We start from the raw sequence: 19,548 nt of genomic DNA on the forward strand, positions 1-19,548 counted from the left end.
TCCTGCCCAGTGCTGCCTGGGACAGGCTCCAGGTCACCTTGTGACCCTGACCAGAGTAAGTGGTTTGAAGATGGATGTATAAATTTTTAATTCATCGATTCATCCATCCAGCTGATACAAGGCTGTGACAAACCTGGAACCTGTCCCAAGAAGAATCGGGCAATTTATATGTATATATATCTACATAATAAAGCCGGTCTTTATATTTAGAGAGCATCAGACACATTAAATCTCTAACTCATTACGGTTGCATCTGACTTATTAAATGGAGATTTTCAAATGCTATGCCGACCGAATGATTAAATACGTAGACTGTCGCTACTTGGAGTCTTCAGGATCATACGTACAGGCATTTAAGGCCCATCGGGGGCTGTGGCCGGGTGCTGCATGCACTAGGAGCTCGACTTTCCGTGTCGTGGAGGTTTTCATAATCCTTTGTAAACCTGGCGTATAAACTGAAAATCTGTAAATCATCATATTAATAATAAATCATGCTGTTTATAAAGGGGATAAATCAGATGGGAGGCCCAATAAACACCTTTTATTTGTGTTATAATCTATTGCCTGGTTGCCGCCTCCCATCTGTCTGCCAACAGCAGAACCTTTTCCTAGTTGTTTTGCTGCAATGGGGCCCTGGTTTAATTGGCTTGAAAACCAGTATACAGCTTGAGTGAGTGTATCTGTGCCTGATGTACAGGTGCTTGTAATGTGTATATAGGAATATTTTGATATTGTAAGTTGGAAATGACCATGGGGGTTTTGGTGGAAAGTGAGAGTAAGATGTAACATTTTTACATTATACAGAATGGGCTGTAAATCTTAAACATGCCCTGGACAAGTATAAAATGGGAAGAGCAATAGCTAAACACATGACGTTTGCATAATCCCCCGAAAAAGCTCCGTGCCACGCTCCCTCTGCCACCATCCCGGGTGTCTCCCTGCCCTCTGCTGTCTGAGATGGGATCAAGTCACTGTGACCCTGTAACAGATGGATGGATGGATGGATGATATATTAGTAATTGGATGGATAATATATTAGCAATTTGTAAGGCTGAAAAAATACATCAGAAAGATATACAGGTAGTGCTCGATTTACGGCACGTGACTGATCGACTTTACGACGTTCGGAGACCACAGATATGTGGCCACGACTGCACTGCATCTGCCAGGGCCAGGTGTCGTCCAGCCTGAGTGTATGACAGTTTCTGCCCCAGCTGCTAGCATACCCATGAGAAAACGGTGATGAAAAGGTTAAAAAACACCGAAAGGTCTGTCTTAAAGATAATATAATATAAGTATATACAGTTATTTCTTCAATTTTGTGCGTAAGGCCTAACTTACGAACCGATCGTAAGTCGACAACGACCTGTAGGTGCGTTTCTGAGCCGAGCCGCCGTGATGAAAACGTCTGTCTATTAATTTAGTCAGTCTTATGTGGGGCAGTTAGTGGGGGGCAATCGATACGTTTTGTGGGAACTAGGGGAGGAGTGGGTGTGGGAGCTGTGTTTGTGTCGGGGCAGCGAGTGAGCTGGGAATGTGTGTGTGTGTGTGTGTGTGTGTGTGTGTGTCTCAGAGCGAGGCATGAAGGGGGGGGCCGGTAATTCATGCCAGCCCTCTGACGCAGCCGACAAAAGAGTCTGGCAGGCACTGGGAGTGCCAGGGAATGTGTCTGCTGCACAAGCCTGCCCCATCTCCCATCTCGCGCTGTATTGGCTGCAGCTCTGACGCAGATGAACCCCCCCCCCCTCCTTTTTCATCTTAGATGGGTTTTTGATTCATGGGCCTTCTGCAGCTCCCCGTCTGCAGTGTTCGGCTCAGCCCGACATCAACTGGGGTCCAGCACCAACACTCTCTCTCTCTTTCTCTCTTTCTCCTCATTCTCTCTATCTCTCGCTATATCTCTGTCTCTGTCAGTCATGCCCTCTATTTTTCTTAATCTTCCTGTCTGTCGTGCTTTTTCTCTCTCTCTCCTTTTCTCCCCTTTCCCCTCCCCCCCTGTCTGTGTTTGAGTTGCTTTGCAAACCCAGCCGGTGATTTCTGTACATTTTCACAGAGTTACCGGGTGATCGTCTGGACACAGCGGGAAACGTTTCTTATATTGAAAATTATAAATTAACACTGATTGCTAAGAATTTGGCGGCAACATGTTGAAATATTGCAATCGCAGCAGCAGACGGTCAGGTGAAAAGTACAAATCTTTAAAACTGAAATACAAAAAAAATTATTTCAGCAGCTGACTGTACTCCCTCGTCTTTGCAGAGTTGGCTGCGATATCCTGGGCACCTCGTCTGCTCCTGTCCTGTTTCTCATTATTTCTCATCATCCCCTGTTAGCAAGCTGGTCCCCACCTTTTCGTGGGCTGTTGTTAAAACTGCTTTGAGGATTGAAGCTGTTTAAATCAACTGGAGACTAATTTCCCAAGTGCTGGGCCATTAACGGCTCGAGATCGACCGGTATATGTCACGAAACAACGTGTTTCTTTTCAGACTCAACTTGTTGTGCTCTGGTGTTAATCCTGCAATGATATAGAGACGTGGTCCCCATGAAACACATCTGCTTAATGCTTTTCTTATTTTATATTGTTAAAGTATATAGCAGGAAACTTCCATCAGCATTTTTATTTGACCCAACAAACATATGATGTCAAAAGCATCGTTAAGAAAGCACATTTTTAAATAAGGCGAGGACAGAAACAAAATATTAGCTTTTTTAACGTAAAGTATAACAAGTAAAATATTTCATTCAACCTTATTTTCTGTGTGTTCTGACATCGCAGACTTTGCTGCCCTGATGTATGTTGTGGTAACGTACGAAGTTTAACCTTTCTAACAATTAAAGCGTACGAAGGAAATATGTGCATAAATAATACTGATATGTGGAGGAGAACATGATTAAATGTGGGATAAACTAATAAGTGAGGCGGCAGAATGGTATTTTACATTTGGGGGTTCATATACCTTGGTGTTAACGCCCCGATTTTTTGCATGTGCCCCTCAGGGCTGTGGAAATGCGTTTTTATTAAGTAAATGGTGCCTCAGTGGCACTGAGATGTACCCTCAAGCTGTCAGGAGCGGTGGGGCGCGCGTGTGTGCGTGTGTGTGTGTGTGTGTGTGTGAGAGAGAGTGAGTGTTCGCGCCAGTGCGTGTGTTTTTTTTGTTCTCCCGGCTCAGGCTCTGACGTCAATGCGTCTGCTGCCCTGGGACCGTCGGTGGAGATGCTGCAGCAGTAGATGCTGTTTGCCGGGCCGCATTAGCGAGGGCTTTAAGTGCACATGCGCATGGAGACGTGTTGGCAGGGGGTGCCTATCTCCAAGCCTTTTCTTTATTTGTTCTTTCTTTTTTTTTGGGGGGGGGGGGCTTATTATATGGTACGACAGAGGGAGGTAGGGCCGGCATGTGCATGAGGAGGGGGCCGTCGCTTCATGGGTTTGTGTTTATGAGACGCCGTGGTCGTCCGTGCTCCCCCCTCCCCTCCCCCCCGCCCCCTGCCGTCGCTGGGGAGTCTCAGGGTGACAGCTTGTGGATGCTCAGATGCAGCGCAAAGGGGGCCGAGGTGGGCTGAAGGTTAGGGAAGAGCACGCGGCCTTGGCTCTGACCGCAAACGGTCACGTATCTGGACCGGGAGACTAAGAAAGGAGGCCAGTGACCTGCATCCTGCGTCACCCCTCAGGACTTTAACGATCTTTTCGGCCGTTTCGTCACAGCAAAAACAAACGATCCGCTGCTCATCACGCGGCCCCGGGCGTCACGCGGCTGCGCACGTTGATGATGCGCTTACAAATCTGTTTGCTGTTCCTGGCCCCCCAACTAACAAATCTAGCTCCAGTCTGCTCTCGTGTGACATGTTCTAGGTCTGCCAGGTTGTTACAGGATATAATCCATTATTTACAGTGAGCTAACAGGCTTTTTTTTCCATTGGTGTTTCAGCGTTTGGTTATAAGACGCAATGTTTGTAATTAGCGATTAGCTGGTGGCTTGAGACTCTTGATGAATCGGCATGTGAATTATACATCAGGAGAGGAGCAAGCTTTCCATCTTCCTTTATGTAAATTTCCTGTCCAATGGCAGGACTCTGGAGGGGCTAGTTTTAATCCCTATCGCATAAACATCACACTATCCTGGTAATAATACGGCACAGAAAGACCAAATTCTGGGAGAGAGGGCAATAGTGAACCACCGTCATGGAAGCTGCACACAGACTAACTATGGGCTTGTGGTGTTCTCCTCAGATTTACAGCCTGTGAAGATTATAATTGTAGACAAGAGTTCAGACATATTTTTGGCACAGATGCATTCAGAGGCTTCTAACTCGGCATGAAATGCTGATGTTTCCTTAATGATTCATTTTAAGCTGTTGCTGAAATTACACTTTTGGTTTTACACCAGTCTGTAGCTTCAAAACCTAAATTGTAAAACATTTGTGAAACAGTCTTGGAGTCTCTTCGGATACCAGATGTTATTCATATCTTTCTACATACATGCCTGGATTTGGGCACGAGATCTGACCTTGGGACTCTCCGAGCAACAGATTAATATTTTCCAAAATAACTGTTGAAATCATTTGAGATAAATCTGCAACATGGTGTCATTTCAATCAGGTCCAATAAAAAAAACAATGCACTTATGTAAAAGTAGACGAGCTTCAAAAGCAATTTTTTTAAGATGATGATTTTATAATTGAAATGTTATGCTCGGCATTACGTTACAAACAAAGACATCACTGACAGATAGTTGGGATATATGCATCCAGGGCTAACCCTACACCCACATGTCCGCATGCTGCAGAGCTAAAAAAGCCAAGTGTAGCATCTAATCTTTTCCAGACTGCAGATTCATTATGGGCGGTCATGTGACGTCAGAAATATTCTAGATGTTATTGTTCTTCGTACTTCCAAGAGTGTGATGTGAGCAAATCGCTTTTTCAATTATTCACCAGAATCCCGCCCTTCTTTTCTGCGTGGTGTGCTGTCTCTTGGGCTCTGAGTGATTAGCACCACTGGCACGATGGATAGAGCTGGGATAGGAGAGGGGGCTGAGTACAGGGCCGGCCTTGAGAAGGGTCTCCTGCAGCCCTCGGGGGAAGCAGTGAGACTCAGGGTTGTCTGGTACCTTCATGTAGCACAGCAGCTTCATGATACTCTTTAAAGTACTCAAAATGCTCACTCGGGATACTCGCAAATAATTCCCTCCAGAACTGAATCAAGACCCCATGCACTGAATATTTTAGCTAGCTGTTATTCTTCTTTATTTCATTATCCTAAGGAAAGGAATCACGTGACCACGTGAAATAAACACAGTGGTACAATAGTATCTTCTGTTAGGACATATATTTTAAAGAGTGTCAGTAATTTACAGATATAATATTAACTTTCCACTTTTAGGATTGCTTCGTAAAGCCGTGAAAGTTTTACACGCGCACAATCACACGCTCATAGGAAGGAACGACATGCCGTTAACACATCCAAGTTTGATAATAATATTTTTATTTTAATTTTGTCTGTAGTCAGCTCTGATATGTGTTTTTTTTAGAATCAGGTTACTTTTTTGCTAAAGTAAACCGATAATTACATCTGAAAGGTTCAAGACAGCTAGCAAAACTTTATGCTGATTCTGCATATCATCTTTATGCTGTATAATGCATTTTAAATGACACAATATAAATATTTTGGATTTTGCCACATTATGTAAAAGATAAATCTTTTCAAATGCAAAGGCCGGACTTTTAAAGGTCTGTTTTATCAAGGTGTTATTTAATGCAAATATCTTTATGTCATTCTTTACTTGTTACAATAATTAAGTTGGAATCACTGAAACATCATGGCTTACTTACCTTGACTCTCAGCTTAACAAAGACGCTACAGTGTCCTGTGTGACACGTGCGGGCAGAGACCTGGCACTGTTACTCAATTTTTCCTTGCTTTATTGCTTATAATTCTAAGTAACAATTTTATCATTTCCAATAAAGTATATTTTTAACATTTTTAACGTTTAACACGTTATTACTGGCATCCCGTACAGGGTGTACTTCAGCCTCTTTCCCAGTCCTTTCTGGGAGAGGCTCCAGGGTCTGACCAGGATGTAAGAGTTTGCAAGAGGAATGAACAGATGGATGGATGGATGTTAAGGTCATTAATGTTCAAAAGTCCTACAAATCGGCATTGTGCAGGCACAGAGAGGAACAGGCTCGGTGCCCTTGATGCAGGACATACGTGAGACATATGTTGCAGCGTTAGCTACTTCAGCTGGTGCGAGGCGCTTTTTGGGGGAAAGGACAGTGCATTCTAGACTTTAGCTTTGTTTATGCAGCTTAATTGCTCAAGGAAGAGCATCTGAACTTGAAAGGCAAAAAGATTATTTTGTGCCATTGTGTTTAACTGTTCTGGAGTGTACTTTATCAGTTCCTTGTGTTCACTTTACAGGGGAAAATGACGTGTATGTGACGTGGGTGGAATTAGTCCCTGTTGATGGCTGACTTTATAGGGCAGGGAAACCCCAAATCTGTGTGATGTCATGACCGCAGCTGACTTTGAAGGCCTTCCTTGGGCTCATGTGAGAAAATAAAAAAGGGGAAAATCGTTCAATGTGGGAAATAAAAGCCAGGCCCCCTTCCACCGTGCTGACACGCTGCTGCCTTCACAATATGGCCGCCTCTTGTCAGCCATCATCTCCCTGTCTGCTGCTCTCCTTCATATTTTTATTTTTTAAAGTGAGCGCTTGTGGCCCAGTTCAGCTCCATGACAGTCGACAGATTGTGGAATCCTGTCCTGAAAACGCATATGGGTATCTGGTAGTAACATTTAGGATACACTTTTTTAATAAAAGATTTTTCTAAAAGAAAACGTTCTTTTGGCAAAATGAAAGCGAAAGAAGCGATATGTGTAGGGAGTCGGGACACATACTCATGGCAACAAAATGTACGTACTAGACTAGATTAAGTCAAGAAAACTACATAACGATACAATGAATATATAGTCCTGCTACTTATTTACGCTCGTTAACAGCAGCTGATATCAGCTCTTAGTGTGTTTCATGTTTCACGATGCCTCAGGAAAAATTACACCTCACTTCCACGGAGCTGAAATAGTGACTTCATCAACACGGACTTATTTATAGTGTAAAATGTCCATTTGATTTACAAAGAAATACATCACATTGGAAGGACATTTAAAAGTCGTGTACGTTATATTCCTCTAAACACTTAAAGGTATGACTCATAGAATCATACTCACTAAAAGGATATCTCTCAATTCAGATGGTCCCTCATCTGATCAACCAATATTATTTTAGTGTTTGTGGAGTCATACATATTACAAATTGATTATATGGGTAATATATGCCTTTACATGAAACATACAGTTATACAATTGAGCAAAATTATATATATTTTTTGTATTTAACGTATGATGATATCATATCACAATTGGTGCTGTCTTTGGATGCTGACGTGAACCAAACTGCTGATAAACTAGTTAAATCAGTATTTAAATATGTAATCAAATCTACAAATACAAATCTACAATCTTACACTCTATTATAGAACTGACTCAACCCAGTGAGGTGCCTAGATAACTTTAATGTGAAAAGGATGTGAGCTGGCAAAAGAGCCAAGACCTTTTGTGCGTGACAGTTACCATTCTGCGTCAGTGATCATTCCTGAATCGCGAGGGGCAAACTTGCGATTTGTTCGAGAAATACAGCACGTCTGGCATTATGGGGCCTCTGTCAGCAGCCATTTTCAACAGGTGATTTCAGAGAGATTTGTTTTTAGGCAAAAATTTTTAACACAAATAAAATAACAGTTATTAGTGAGAAAAAAATACCTTCATTGTAGCTGCTTTTTTGCAGTTGATAATTATATTTTTCAGTAATTACTATAACTGGAAGTCTATCCTACATCAGTGGCTCCATTTAATGTTTGTCTTCTTTTGAATATTTACTGTGATGGAGAAATGATTACAAACACATCAACACCAGTCGAAACTAATAACAGGTTGATATCTGGTTTTAAATCATATTTATATAGCTGTGATGTTAATCTCTCTATACATATTAAACATGCAAAAGTGCATGTTTTATATATATTGCAACTGATTATTAAGGAATTATTCTCTCAAAAGTGAAAACCAGTAATGCGTAAGAGCTAAGCCAAATCGTCCCATGCCTTTGGTTACTGACTTTTGATCGTGTGAAGGATGATCTCAACTGCACGCGATACCGCAATTACACAACTTGGCTGCATGTGAGGTTGCGTGACAGCAGTGAGTATTAGTGCCTTGTTTTACCAAAAGCAGTTATGGGGTCCTTCTCTGTTTTTGGGTGAAGGTTAACCTCACTGCGGAACAAACTTTTTTTTTTAAAAATGTCATTATCGTGATGAGATTCACTGGAGCTGCAGAAGGAAGCCCAAGAAGAAACCGGCAGAACACATGTTCCGGTCCGGCGGTCCACTGTCCCCGTGGCCTCTTTAGGGCCACCAGGGTGGGCGATGGGTCAGCCTCTGACGCGATGGGGACGACGTGGCACAGATGCGATCAGAATGCGGCCCAGCGCCTGGCCCCGGATTAAAGACGGGAGGCCCTGAGACGCTGTTACATTACGCGGCAGTTGCATCAGCACTGCGAGCTAGGGAGGTGACACACCCAGCAGGAAGCGTGTCCACTGGAGACAGCACTGCAAGGAAGAGGAATGATACAAGCAAAGATACACAAACGTAGAAGAGGGAAGCTTATTTGAAATGCTGCATTTTCATTCCTAAGAGGCTAAAGACATAATGCCAGTTGGGGATTTATATGTATAGCTCAAATAAGGAAAGAATATAGTATTTCTATATTAATGTGTAAACTTTATTTCCTGAACAGATACTCTTATCTTGATGAATTCTTTTTGATTTTTGCTAAATTCATTTACATATTTCATAGAAGTTGCATCAGTAACCATAACCTGGTGCTTTTGCGAAGGAGATGTATTTCAATCACATGCACACATTGATTTATTTATATACCCTACAGAAAAGACACTATATAGCAGGGGTGGGCAATCTTATCCGCAAAGGGCCAGTGTGCATGCAGGTTTTTGGGGTAACCTTTAGGTCAGCTGTTCCAACCCCTGTGTGAGGACTCTTCAGCCAATCAGTCCTCTAATTAGTAATCTAATTACGGAGCTGCAGCAAAACCCCTCATACCCAACAGCCCTTTCTGGATTAGATTGCCCACCTCAGCTATATAGGCGCATAAAGAAAACTCTCATGAAGAGGGATCCTTTTTATTGTGAAACAGTTCAAATAACACTCTTAGCATATGTTGAAGTTCTCTGCTCATCTTCTTTTAATATTTCTGAATTGAAGGTGGATGGAGACAATGTGCTCCTGTGTCTGCAGTCTTACATGCTGTCTTGGTGTGATGTCATGTTGGGTAATGTATTGATGCTGCGTTCTATTTGAACTCGTAACTCGGAAATTCCGTGTTACTAATTGGAAATTTCAACTGGAACACCCCCTGAGGTCGGAATTCCTACTCATGAGCTTGGAGGAATCGACACAACCCCAAGCTCAGAATTCAAGATGGCGGCGCCCTTTATCAGCAGAACTTAAAGCTGTAGTTTTATACTGTTTATTAGCACTTACATCTTATTTGTGGCTCATTAAATCTGTTGTACACATAGTACTGTCCAACAACTATCTGTGGATGTGCTGCTACAGTGTTTTTATGTGCAAAATACCATGCAATGTGTTGTTGTCAACTGATATTACTTACATTGGCTAACAATTAACCAGGCTAGAACTGAGGCCTGTTTCACAAAGCAGGATTTCTTGCTTAGCAAGATAACCTGTCTGATTTAAGGAAGTCTGGGCTAAATTTAAATGAACGAAGATAAAGGCCATTTAAACTGGGGTAAATTAATCCGATAAGGTATCCAGCTCCCTAGTACTGCTAAATGGGTCCCTAGTACTGCTAAATGGCTTTCCGACTTGCTGCACTGAAACGTATGTATGACGTCATTCCCGGTTACGAGGTCCGACCTCTGAGGTAAATGAAATACAGCATTAGTGTGGCAGCTGGAAAAAAAATGAAAAAAACTCCATACATCTTTTAACTGCATGGAGCCTATCCCAGACAGCATACCTCAGGGCACAGGCTGGGCACAGCCTGGGCACCGGCTGGGGTGGTCCCTGGATGGGATGCCAGTCCCTCACAGGGCACATACACACCCTCATACACTATGGACAACTCATAGACACCGATTATGCTAACGAGATGACTTTGGACTGGGGGAGGAGGCTGGAATACTTGGATGGAGCCCAGACGACCTGGGAAGAACAAGAAAACTCCACAAACACAGATCAGAATAAGGATCCAAACCCCAAAACAGTGAGATATGAAGTAACAGCTCACTGAGCCACAGCTCCGCCCCAAAAATGTTAATGAAAATTTGTGACACGGCAAAAAACATCTACTTAACGTGAGTCATTGAGCTCCCAGGTAAGTAGGATAAACACAGATAAGCTTCATAGACACCAAACAAACTTTGAGAAGCAAATGCAGTTTCGTGGAGAAAATGAGAAAAGAGGTCAACAGTAGCTCAGATACTCCAAAGACTTGGGCTTCATTAGAGATTGGAAAGGAAGCATCTCTTCTTCAGCAAAAAAGCTTGTGGGAAGGTCTGCAAATATATATTAGAAGGTTAGACACCCCAAATATGCAGTTCAGTGAGATGCAGACATTTCACATGCCAGAAATGCAGCATGACTCATCACCCAGAAGATGGAACCTATCCCATGAACCAAGTGGTGTCAACGTCATGGCATCGGTGTGCCTCTCGCCAGTCGCAGCCGAGATGCATTTCGGCCCCCTCCAGCATCCAGAAGAACTCTGACCAGGACCCGGATTTGCGCATCTGCAGGGGGGCTTACCCTACTTTCAGCTTTCAAGGAAGAAAAGGAGCGTTCTAGAAAGCCCCAGTTAGAATCTTGGCTTTAATCTGCAACAAGACTCAAAAACCTCAGTCCACTGCTGTTCTCCATTCAGTTTTATGGATTAAGGATAAAGAATATATATGCTAAAGATTCTGAGGCACTGAGATGCAGTGGATACATATTTCACCTTTTCTAGAATACTTACCTTTCACTTGTTCATTAACTGTTGTTTCACTATTCGATTTTCCTATAAAATCGGTTGTGTGTAGATGAGAAAGAGAAAAACATTTTCAAATGCAACAATACTTCAGGTTGTGACACTATAGAAAATAGGGGGATCTTAACGTAAATAATCCTAATAAACACAACAGTGCTACACCACAGTCTTCGGTAAGCGGAAGGCAGATTGCACTTAAGGCAGATCACAAGCTACACGTCGTGGGTCATGTTTAGACTAGCGCTGCACTTTTAGATATCGTCTGACTGCAGTGAAAAACGTAGGCAGTGCAATCTGTTACGTAGTGCGTAATTAATAAGCATGCTTCTTGAAATGCAATATCACTAATGAAATTGAATATCAGTAGCCTAAACAGAGTAAGGATCCATTCATAAAATACAAATATCTATTATGTGTTATATTATAGACGACGTTCCTTTGACCTTAGAGGGCTGAGTTATCTGTCAATTAATAACACAACTAGACCAAATATGATTCCCAGTTTTCCTACGAATTTAAGGATATTGTATAAAACCAACGTTTCAACAGCAAGGACCGTAAGAGAATTATAGTAAAGTGGTTTTTTTTGGTAACCGAAATGTCCTGATTTTGTCCTAAACAATTGCACGTCACGATACAGGTCACAATACTTGCCGTTTAAAGGATGACAATAAGACATCTAAAAGCGGAAATATTATGCTAATTAGATTAACTACTTATTTTATTATAATTTGAAGTTTTAAAATATCTTACTATGTCCTCGGTTTGTTGAAATTTCAAAATATAAAAGTTGATTAAAGTTAATAATACATACCAAATCGCTGTTAGCCGACCAATTAGGGCTTCATTAGAGATTGGAAAGGAATCACAAGCTACACGTCGTGGGTCATGTTTAGACTAGCGCTGCACTTAAACATAAACATATGTGCTGCTAACCGTATGGTTGTGTGATGACACAAATAAATATAACAAATCGTTATTAGATCGTGATTATATGAAAATCGGATAATTAGTTACTTTATCAAGTGATGTATTCAATATAAGATTTGTTATTGTAGCCTACAATTTTGTACGCCAAACCCAGCACTTAAAATCAAGCCGCCGTCGAGATTCTAAAAATTGTTGGTATTAGAAGAAACAATAAACAAATCTTACAGGGGTAAAAAATAAAACGTTCTTTGACGATGCTGAGAAATCTATCAAAAAATATATACCATCGCCATAAACACGCATTATTGCATTATCTGACAGTTCAGTTAAATCTGGAACTATTCTGAATTTTGGACACTTAACTCTTCCAAGTTTTTATTAGGCTATATTAAAAAAAACCGCACAATATACGCTACACCTAAGGGCTCATCGTCGGATTGTTTTCTTTAAAAGAAGTTAAAAAAGTAACATTAATTGAGTCAGAGTAAAACTAGCGATCGCCTGTCTTTTCTGTGCATTAGTACCAAATATATATGTCACGGATACGTTATATATTTTACGCTTTGTTTTTAAACAAAATAAAATGGTAATGAACAATAAGAATAAGCGTGAAAAGACTTAATATACGACCAAAGTTAAGTGAGATATCGCTCCGATGCGGTACCGCTTTTCCCCAAACTCGCCCGCTGGCTGCATGGGGGCTTGCGAGCGCAGTTAACAAATCAAGTCTGAAATATTTTCAAAGGTTTGGAAACTGTGTGGGGCCCGAAAGACGTCAATGAAACGTCAAAATGATACAGGAAATCCTTTGAATAAATCTCGTCGTTAAAAAAAAGGAACAGAAACCAAACTCCTGTCGGTAGGCTAATTAGAAACTGCAAATGGCTGCACGCTTAAATCCTTCTGAGATATGAATGTATTAAGTAATATATGCATTGTTTAAACACTCAAAGCTCACATAAGTAGGCTATATTACTATAGCACACGAGCGAATTTAGGTGTAAGTATATCACACACGGCTTGTGTTTACTATGTAGTGTCTGTACAATTTCTTGTACTTATTTGTATCGAAACACAAAACATTATTTGAGAGCGCAGCAATGCAAACCGAATAAAGTATTTATAAGTAGCGATCACTTAATTGTTTCATCAACTATTAAGTTTCAATACCGTGTTGACCGATTAACATTTGTTTGAAACGCTGAATTTAACAACTTTAATTTCACAAACGTAAGATGCCATGAAAGATTGATCCAATTAAACAATGGTGTTTGGCATATGTGTTAAAGTGTCACTTTAAGAAGAAAAATTTCCGCACTTACTTCGAACTATGTAAAATTTTCCAGACAATAAAGAAAGATGATTTTGTATAGGCTACCTGTGGTCTCCATTATCCGTTGTTTGTTACAGAGACACTGATATTGTAGATGTCAATGATCCACAGCACAAAAATTAAACGTAGCTATTTGAAATATAAATTATGCAGAGGAAAAAATGAGAGATTAAATCTAGGCCCAATTTCAAATCACGTCAGTATTTATGTAAAATGTATTTTGATTTTGAATCTTTAGTAATGCCTGGTAGAAGACAATAACCCTTTTATATATGTATTTGTGGTGAAAACTACAGAAAAATAGGAATGCATACTCTATGACCATTTTATACTGCTCACGACCAACACTGGCGGTTTTCCAAAAACGTTTTGTTCACTATTTACTAAAGTATGTAAATTTAGATAATAGATCATGGCAACTAGGATATACATAACTACAACAGAACATTGACTTTGAAATATATATATATATATATATATATATATATATATATATATATATATATATATACATATACGCACACACACACACACTGATTTTATCCAAGTTTAAAGAAGAATCAGCTTAAATGTACAATAACCAATTCAGTGCAATATATAAAAATAACAGATAAGTGCGGAAGCACCAGGCGTAACAAACATACATAACCGTTGTACACGCCGTAGCTTCAGAACTGCTTGTTTTGCACGTTGGATGTGATGTTGTGCTGCGGTTAGCCTGAGAGCTGTACGCCGACGTCCTGTGCGGTGCGGCTTTCGCTGCAGACCAAGCCTGCGCTGTACCTTTAAGCGATCACCTTTTCACACACATTCACCGGCCCGTGCTGACGTCAAGAATGCATCAAGCTGTCTGCAGCTCCAGCAGTTCATATCTTTGTTACATGATTCCTCTTTAAACGTGAAGGGCGTTTTTGGAGAGATTGGCGAGTTTAAACCGACAATGTGTGCATATACGAGCCTAAAGCCTTATCCTCATTATGTGAAATATCTTTTTCTCTGTATGCATTTTAAAGGATCGCTTGGCAACAGTTTAGCGCAGCAGAGGGCGGTTTCTCTGTAGTGTTTGTGTCTGAGAGCTGGCCAACCCTGTGCAGGCTTTTGGGTTGTTTGTTAAATTATAAATAAAAACAGCGCTTAATTGATTAAAATTAAGCAATCAATCAAACTAATAACTGCGCTTAACATCATACCAGTGTGCTTAAGTTGGTTTTCATGTATGTCGTGAACTGGGGAGTTATAATTTTGCGTTAGATCCTCCCTCTTTTATATTCGTCTCATTATTCCTCTCGCTGAGTCTCAAACGTCCTGCCTCGATGCAATAAAAACGGAGGATGTCCAACCCTGAGAATTTACTCACATCACGCCCCCAAGCCCCCTTGACTACTGGGAAAACGCTTGGCTCCGGAGACCGCGTTCACGTTTACGGCAGTGTGTCTCCGGAAAGCGGACGGGCATGTAGCTCTCCCACATTCTCCACGATACCCAGGAACTGCAGCCGGGGGAAAAGAGAAGCCGGAGCGTCGGCGCAAACTCCGCAGTTTCCCCATCCCTTCTCCGCTTGCTTACTCGTCGTTTTCCAGTCCAGGCGGCGGCGTCCTCGCCTTCCTCCGCTCACAGACTTAACTGGGCTGACAAGGCGGACAGACGCTGCGAGCGGGGCAGAGCGCCCTGGTCCCCTACGCCCTCATCACGCCCCGATCGCGTCTTCCTCAGCCGGAGCACCGCGGACCGCATCGCGCCTGTCCGCACGCCTCCTGCCTGGTTCTCCAGATCGGTTCATTAGCAGCGGGACGGCCTATAGTCGGAATTATAACCGAGGCACGTTTCCCGCCGTCGCTTCCCCTCCCTGCGCTTGCAGTCAGACATGGAAGATGGTCCGCCTTCAACAAGCTGTTTTAGAAGGTTTACGGACTGTTTCCTGGGTACAAGTAGGTACTTTTTAATTAATTATTTTGGAGAAATGCACTGAGTGATTCACTTTTAAGTAATTGTCACACTTCATTTGTCACGTAGGCGCAATTGCACATTTTATGTTGATGAACTTTTCTGTTTTTTTTTTGTTGTTTTGACTAATTTAAATCGCGCGCACGTGATGCCTTGGGACTGCAATTCTTATGGCTGTCGCACAACTTATATGGGATCGCATATTGACAGCATGGTAATATTGAGCTTTTTCCCGTGCTGGTGATTTTACAAACCCTTATTAATATTTTTTTTATAAAGATCAGCGTTTATTAGTGAATTTTTGGTGGTGTATAAATGAACATATGTGCATGCAAGTAGCAGGAGGGTGGGGATTTTTGGGATGGAGGGGTGTAGGGTGGGGTGGGGTAGATTGGGGGTCTTTGTTCCTCCTCACTGCTATCGAGGTGGGAATATTGTGAACTTCCGAAGCAGGATCGTCGTTTAATTAGCCGGATCGGACAGCAGTGACAGCCTTGAGCGTTAGGCTGGGGAGAGTAACGCGGGGCTCAGAGAATTACCCCTTGGTGCCCCCCAGAGAAACAATATGAAGAAGGCAGCGGCATCAAAACGCAAATATTTCAGACCCAAATACTGCAATGCGCTTGGCCGGTCCAATAAATCTGCGCGGCATAATTTGCTCTCTATCGCCTTTATCCCTTACTTTAAAGGGGTAGTGGGTGTGCAAAAAAAAAGATTGATCAAGGAGAGGTGCATTTCTGTTTCGTATAAAGCCCCATCTCATTTTTGCAGTCAGTTAAGCGTCTCACATAGTGCACAGGTGGTTATTGACCCTTTCGCAACCCAATACACCCCGTGTACTTTGCAAAGCTGGGTTGACTTAAGCGAAACGCCAGAGATGTTTCAGAAAGATGTATTTAATCTATTCTTACTCTATGGCGTGGTTATTGTTTGGTTTTAATACGAGATCATCGTAAGTTCAGGGATCTAAAAAGGGGAAATTGACTTTGCTGGGACGCGAGGGCACGTGAAGATGAAACGTTTATTTTCGAGCGACTTTTACTTGTTTGACTCATTTTTGGAGTGAAAACGTACGTTTTAAGAAGTGAATCCGAAACGCATGCCAAAATGAGGAAAACTACATAAATATTTCAATTGATGAGGGTACCTCTTGGCTCTGGGACGAATCCGTGACCGGGGTCATAGCGATATGTCCGCACTGGGAGCTGGAGATGAAGGTTTACTTTATTCTGTAAAGTGTTTAAAATGTGCATGCACTTGTTAAATGCATGCATGTAATGGCATGTGAGACACAGTACTATTTTAGTAAATCTATCATTCTCTGAAATGCAGAAGTACAACTTTGGCTTTTTGGCTCAGAACTCGATGTTGCACCATTGCGTCTACGTAAAGTAGTTGTGGTGGAACAAGGTACTATGGTAAAACATTTTTCTTTTAAACAAATAATGTGAAGACGACCTGTGTAGGTGTATGTTATATGTTGTCTCGTATGGTTTTCGTTTGTACGTTAATATTTTACTCCACTGCCTGCCGGTGAGTCAGTGGAAATTGCTGGTGGGATGATTTGCATTTGACAGCTTCTCCATGAATGAACTGCAGCCGCTTTTTCCTGAAAAATACTGATAAAAGAGTTTGTAGTAATTTTATGTAACATTTTCTGTTAGATACCCGTCATGGTTGTAGTGTTGCATATTAAATGCTAATGTATAAAGTTAATGGGGTGGTTGTAAATCCGGACTAAGACGGACACGGTTGGTCAGACTTTCTGGAGAACATTTGCTTCAGATCTTCAACAATAATTTTAAACCCCTGCGACGTTGGATGTATTTTCGTTTGCTGTGGTATTTGGATAATAGAATTAGTACAGGATCACTTTTTTCCCGGCGGGAGCGGAGTGCGGACACGTGTGCATGTAAACAAACAGGAATGTTCCGAAACTTAAACTGAAGTGTAACGTTTTTAAAACAAACCCAATTTTAGGAAGTTTTTCTTAAAGTATACAGTGCAATGTGAGGTTTAAGATGGAGAGAAATGAAAAACCACTTGTCTATACTCGGCAGTGTGATGCAACAAATGTAGGACTATCAGAACAAGTAATTTCAGGCTCTATATGAAGCAGAAAAATAAAATAAGTTAAAGGGTTTCTTTTGAGGTTCTTTTTGTAGGCAACATCCAGTACAGTACTGGATGTTGGCTACAAAAGTTCTACTTAGTAGCTAAAACTTGTTTCATTACATACGTACAATGCTCTTATCAAAAGATCAGCTGGTGTATGGGAATCAATTTAGCGAGACCGAATTGAATGACCGTAATGGGTTTTAACTGTGACGGCGCATGCTTTCACCAGACTGCCTGTATTAGCAGACCCCACTTTGATTGCGCTGTCCGCAGGGATGAGGACTTGAGTCGCTGTAGTTTTTGCTACATGATTTATCTGAATATGGAGGAGGGAACGGGGCTATGACCCTGTCTCTCTAAATCTTGATTTTTTTTCTTGTTGGTTTATTTTTCCGGGACCTGGTGAGGATTTTTTTTTTCGACTGTAGTTAATTGGAAAATTAGCACGATGCTTTTCTTTGGGTTGTGACTGAAAGTTTGGTTTACATATTGTACCCTCGGTTTCTTCATGAAGCAGTAGTTTTGTTTTAAATTCTGAATGCCACCAAGTAGTAAATGTCAGACTTGTTGCATCTCTTGATCGGTCTTTTAGTACACCTGTATGCAACTCGAATTCAGCTTAGGGAATCAAAACCAATCGCAATACAATTTTAGCCTTTCCCTGGAAATGCTTCTCTTGTTCAGAAAACAACTCTTGAATTTACAGCTACTTGGTTGGTCATTTTGGCTGATTTATTTTCAGACAACACAATGGTCTTTTCCCCAGCTGTGGAAATGAATATGGGTGACTTGCATTTGATCAGTTTTAAACCATATCGGTGGTTTTGCCACCAAAATGGTCTTTTTCAAAGATGACAATTTTTCCATTTATGATATACAGTAAACCTATTAAACTACTACATCACTACAGCACACAAATTCGAACAAGTCTATCACTGTAATAAAATCTCTGTATAAGTCATACTGAAGATAAGCCCACGATTTTTCTAATTACAAATAATAAGATTTAAGTCTGTCTTTCCCATGGATTATGTACGTTTCTTACAGTAATATTCTGATTTTTAAAAAAAAGTTGTTGGATTTGTCTGTGAAAGTAATTGTATGCAGATTTAGAAGTCTGGATTTCCACAATGCTGGACCAGAAGCGGCATGAAATATATGTACTTAATCTGCCTGGAAGTGTGGTTGTTTTTTGCAAGTGTGCTCCTCTCAGGCCTGGGAGCTTGTCTCTTGAAACAGCCCCCTGTCTATGGTTTCTCACTTGAAATGACCTCTGGGAGGTTGTGCCCTGCTGCTGCTTAGCAGGTGTTGTGCCCTGGGAGAGCATTTTAAAGCTTCATTTTCAACACACACTTTTGTTATGGTCGACCGAGCTGAAAGGTCCACGTGGAGAAATATTTTAGGCTTTTTGTTTTCGGTTTCAGGCTGTGTTTTGCATGTATCTTCTCGCTTATCGTAATTCTTCTGGACATAAGTTAAAGCTATGTAAAGCTGATCTTTATAAATATTATTGAAAACAGTGGAATAAGTGTATTATGAAAATAAATGGAACTTTGCAGGCTGTCATTCTGGTTATAAATGCTGTTATTCATGTGTGCATGTGGACTTTTTTTGAGGCTACTCCAGGTCAATGTTAATACAGTGTGACAGCCTTTACTAACCCAATTGGGAGCCTAGGAAATGCTTAACTCAATGAAGCTGAGAATGCAGCATTGACAGGCAGGAAGTTGGTCAACATCGCGCTCAGCACTTCCTGTATCCGTGGCCCTCGTGAACGTCATACAGACATTGTAGAAAACATTAGTTGTAGGCTTTTTAAATTGCAATTTCCATGAATTGATGGTGAAGTGCATGTAGTACAACTTCATCCATCTCTATCAAGTCATACGTATTTTTTTTTTTACCACAATCTTGACCACTAGCATACCATGTTTGGCTAATCAGTACTTCATTGAGTTATTTTAACAAATTGAATTCATTGAGCTGGTGGTGAAATTTTAATGAGTACATCAGAGGAGAGTTTTGAATAGTCTTTTAGCCATCTAACAAGATATCAGTGACTTTTTGGGGAACAGATGAAATTTTTGTTGGTTTT

General features: G+C 41.2%; 1 protein-coding gene across 6 annotated transcripts in view; it reads left to right on the forward strand.

The window, feature by feature from the left end:
* The window catches only part of pde10a (phosphodiesterase 10A), an 89,965-nt gene that overhangs the window by 15,010 nt on the left and 55,407 nt on the right, over positions 1-19,548 (forward strand). The window contains exon 1 of one of the 6 annotated variants that reach the window (XM_023822518.2): positions 14,685-15,319. The exons of 4 other annotated variants lie outside the window; for them this stretch is intronic. In XM_023822518.2, the coding sequence (XP_023678286.1) occupies positions 15,256-15,319 (64 nt within the window). In that variant the 5' untranslated portion in view covers positions 14,685-15,255. Of the gene's footprint in view, positions 1-14,684; positions 15,320-19,548 lie in introns of those variants that run through there. One more of the 6 variants, XM_023822519.2, reaches the window with a different exon arrangement.

The sequence above is a fragment of the Paramormyrops kingsleyae genome, chromosome 3 (assembly GCF_048594095.1).
Source record: "Paramormyrops kingsleyae isolate MSU_618 chromosome 3, PKINGS_0.4, whole genome shotgun sequence".
Taxonomy (NCBI): domain Eukaryota; kingdom Metazoa; phylum Chordata; class Actinopteri; order Osteoglossiformes; family Mormyridae; genus Paramormyrops; species Paramormyrops kingsleyae.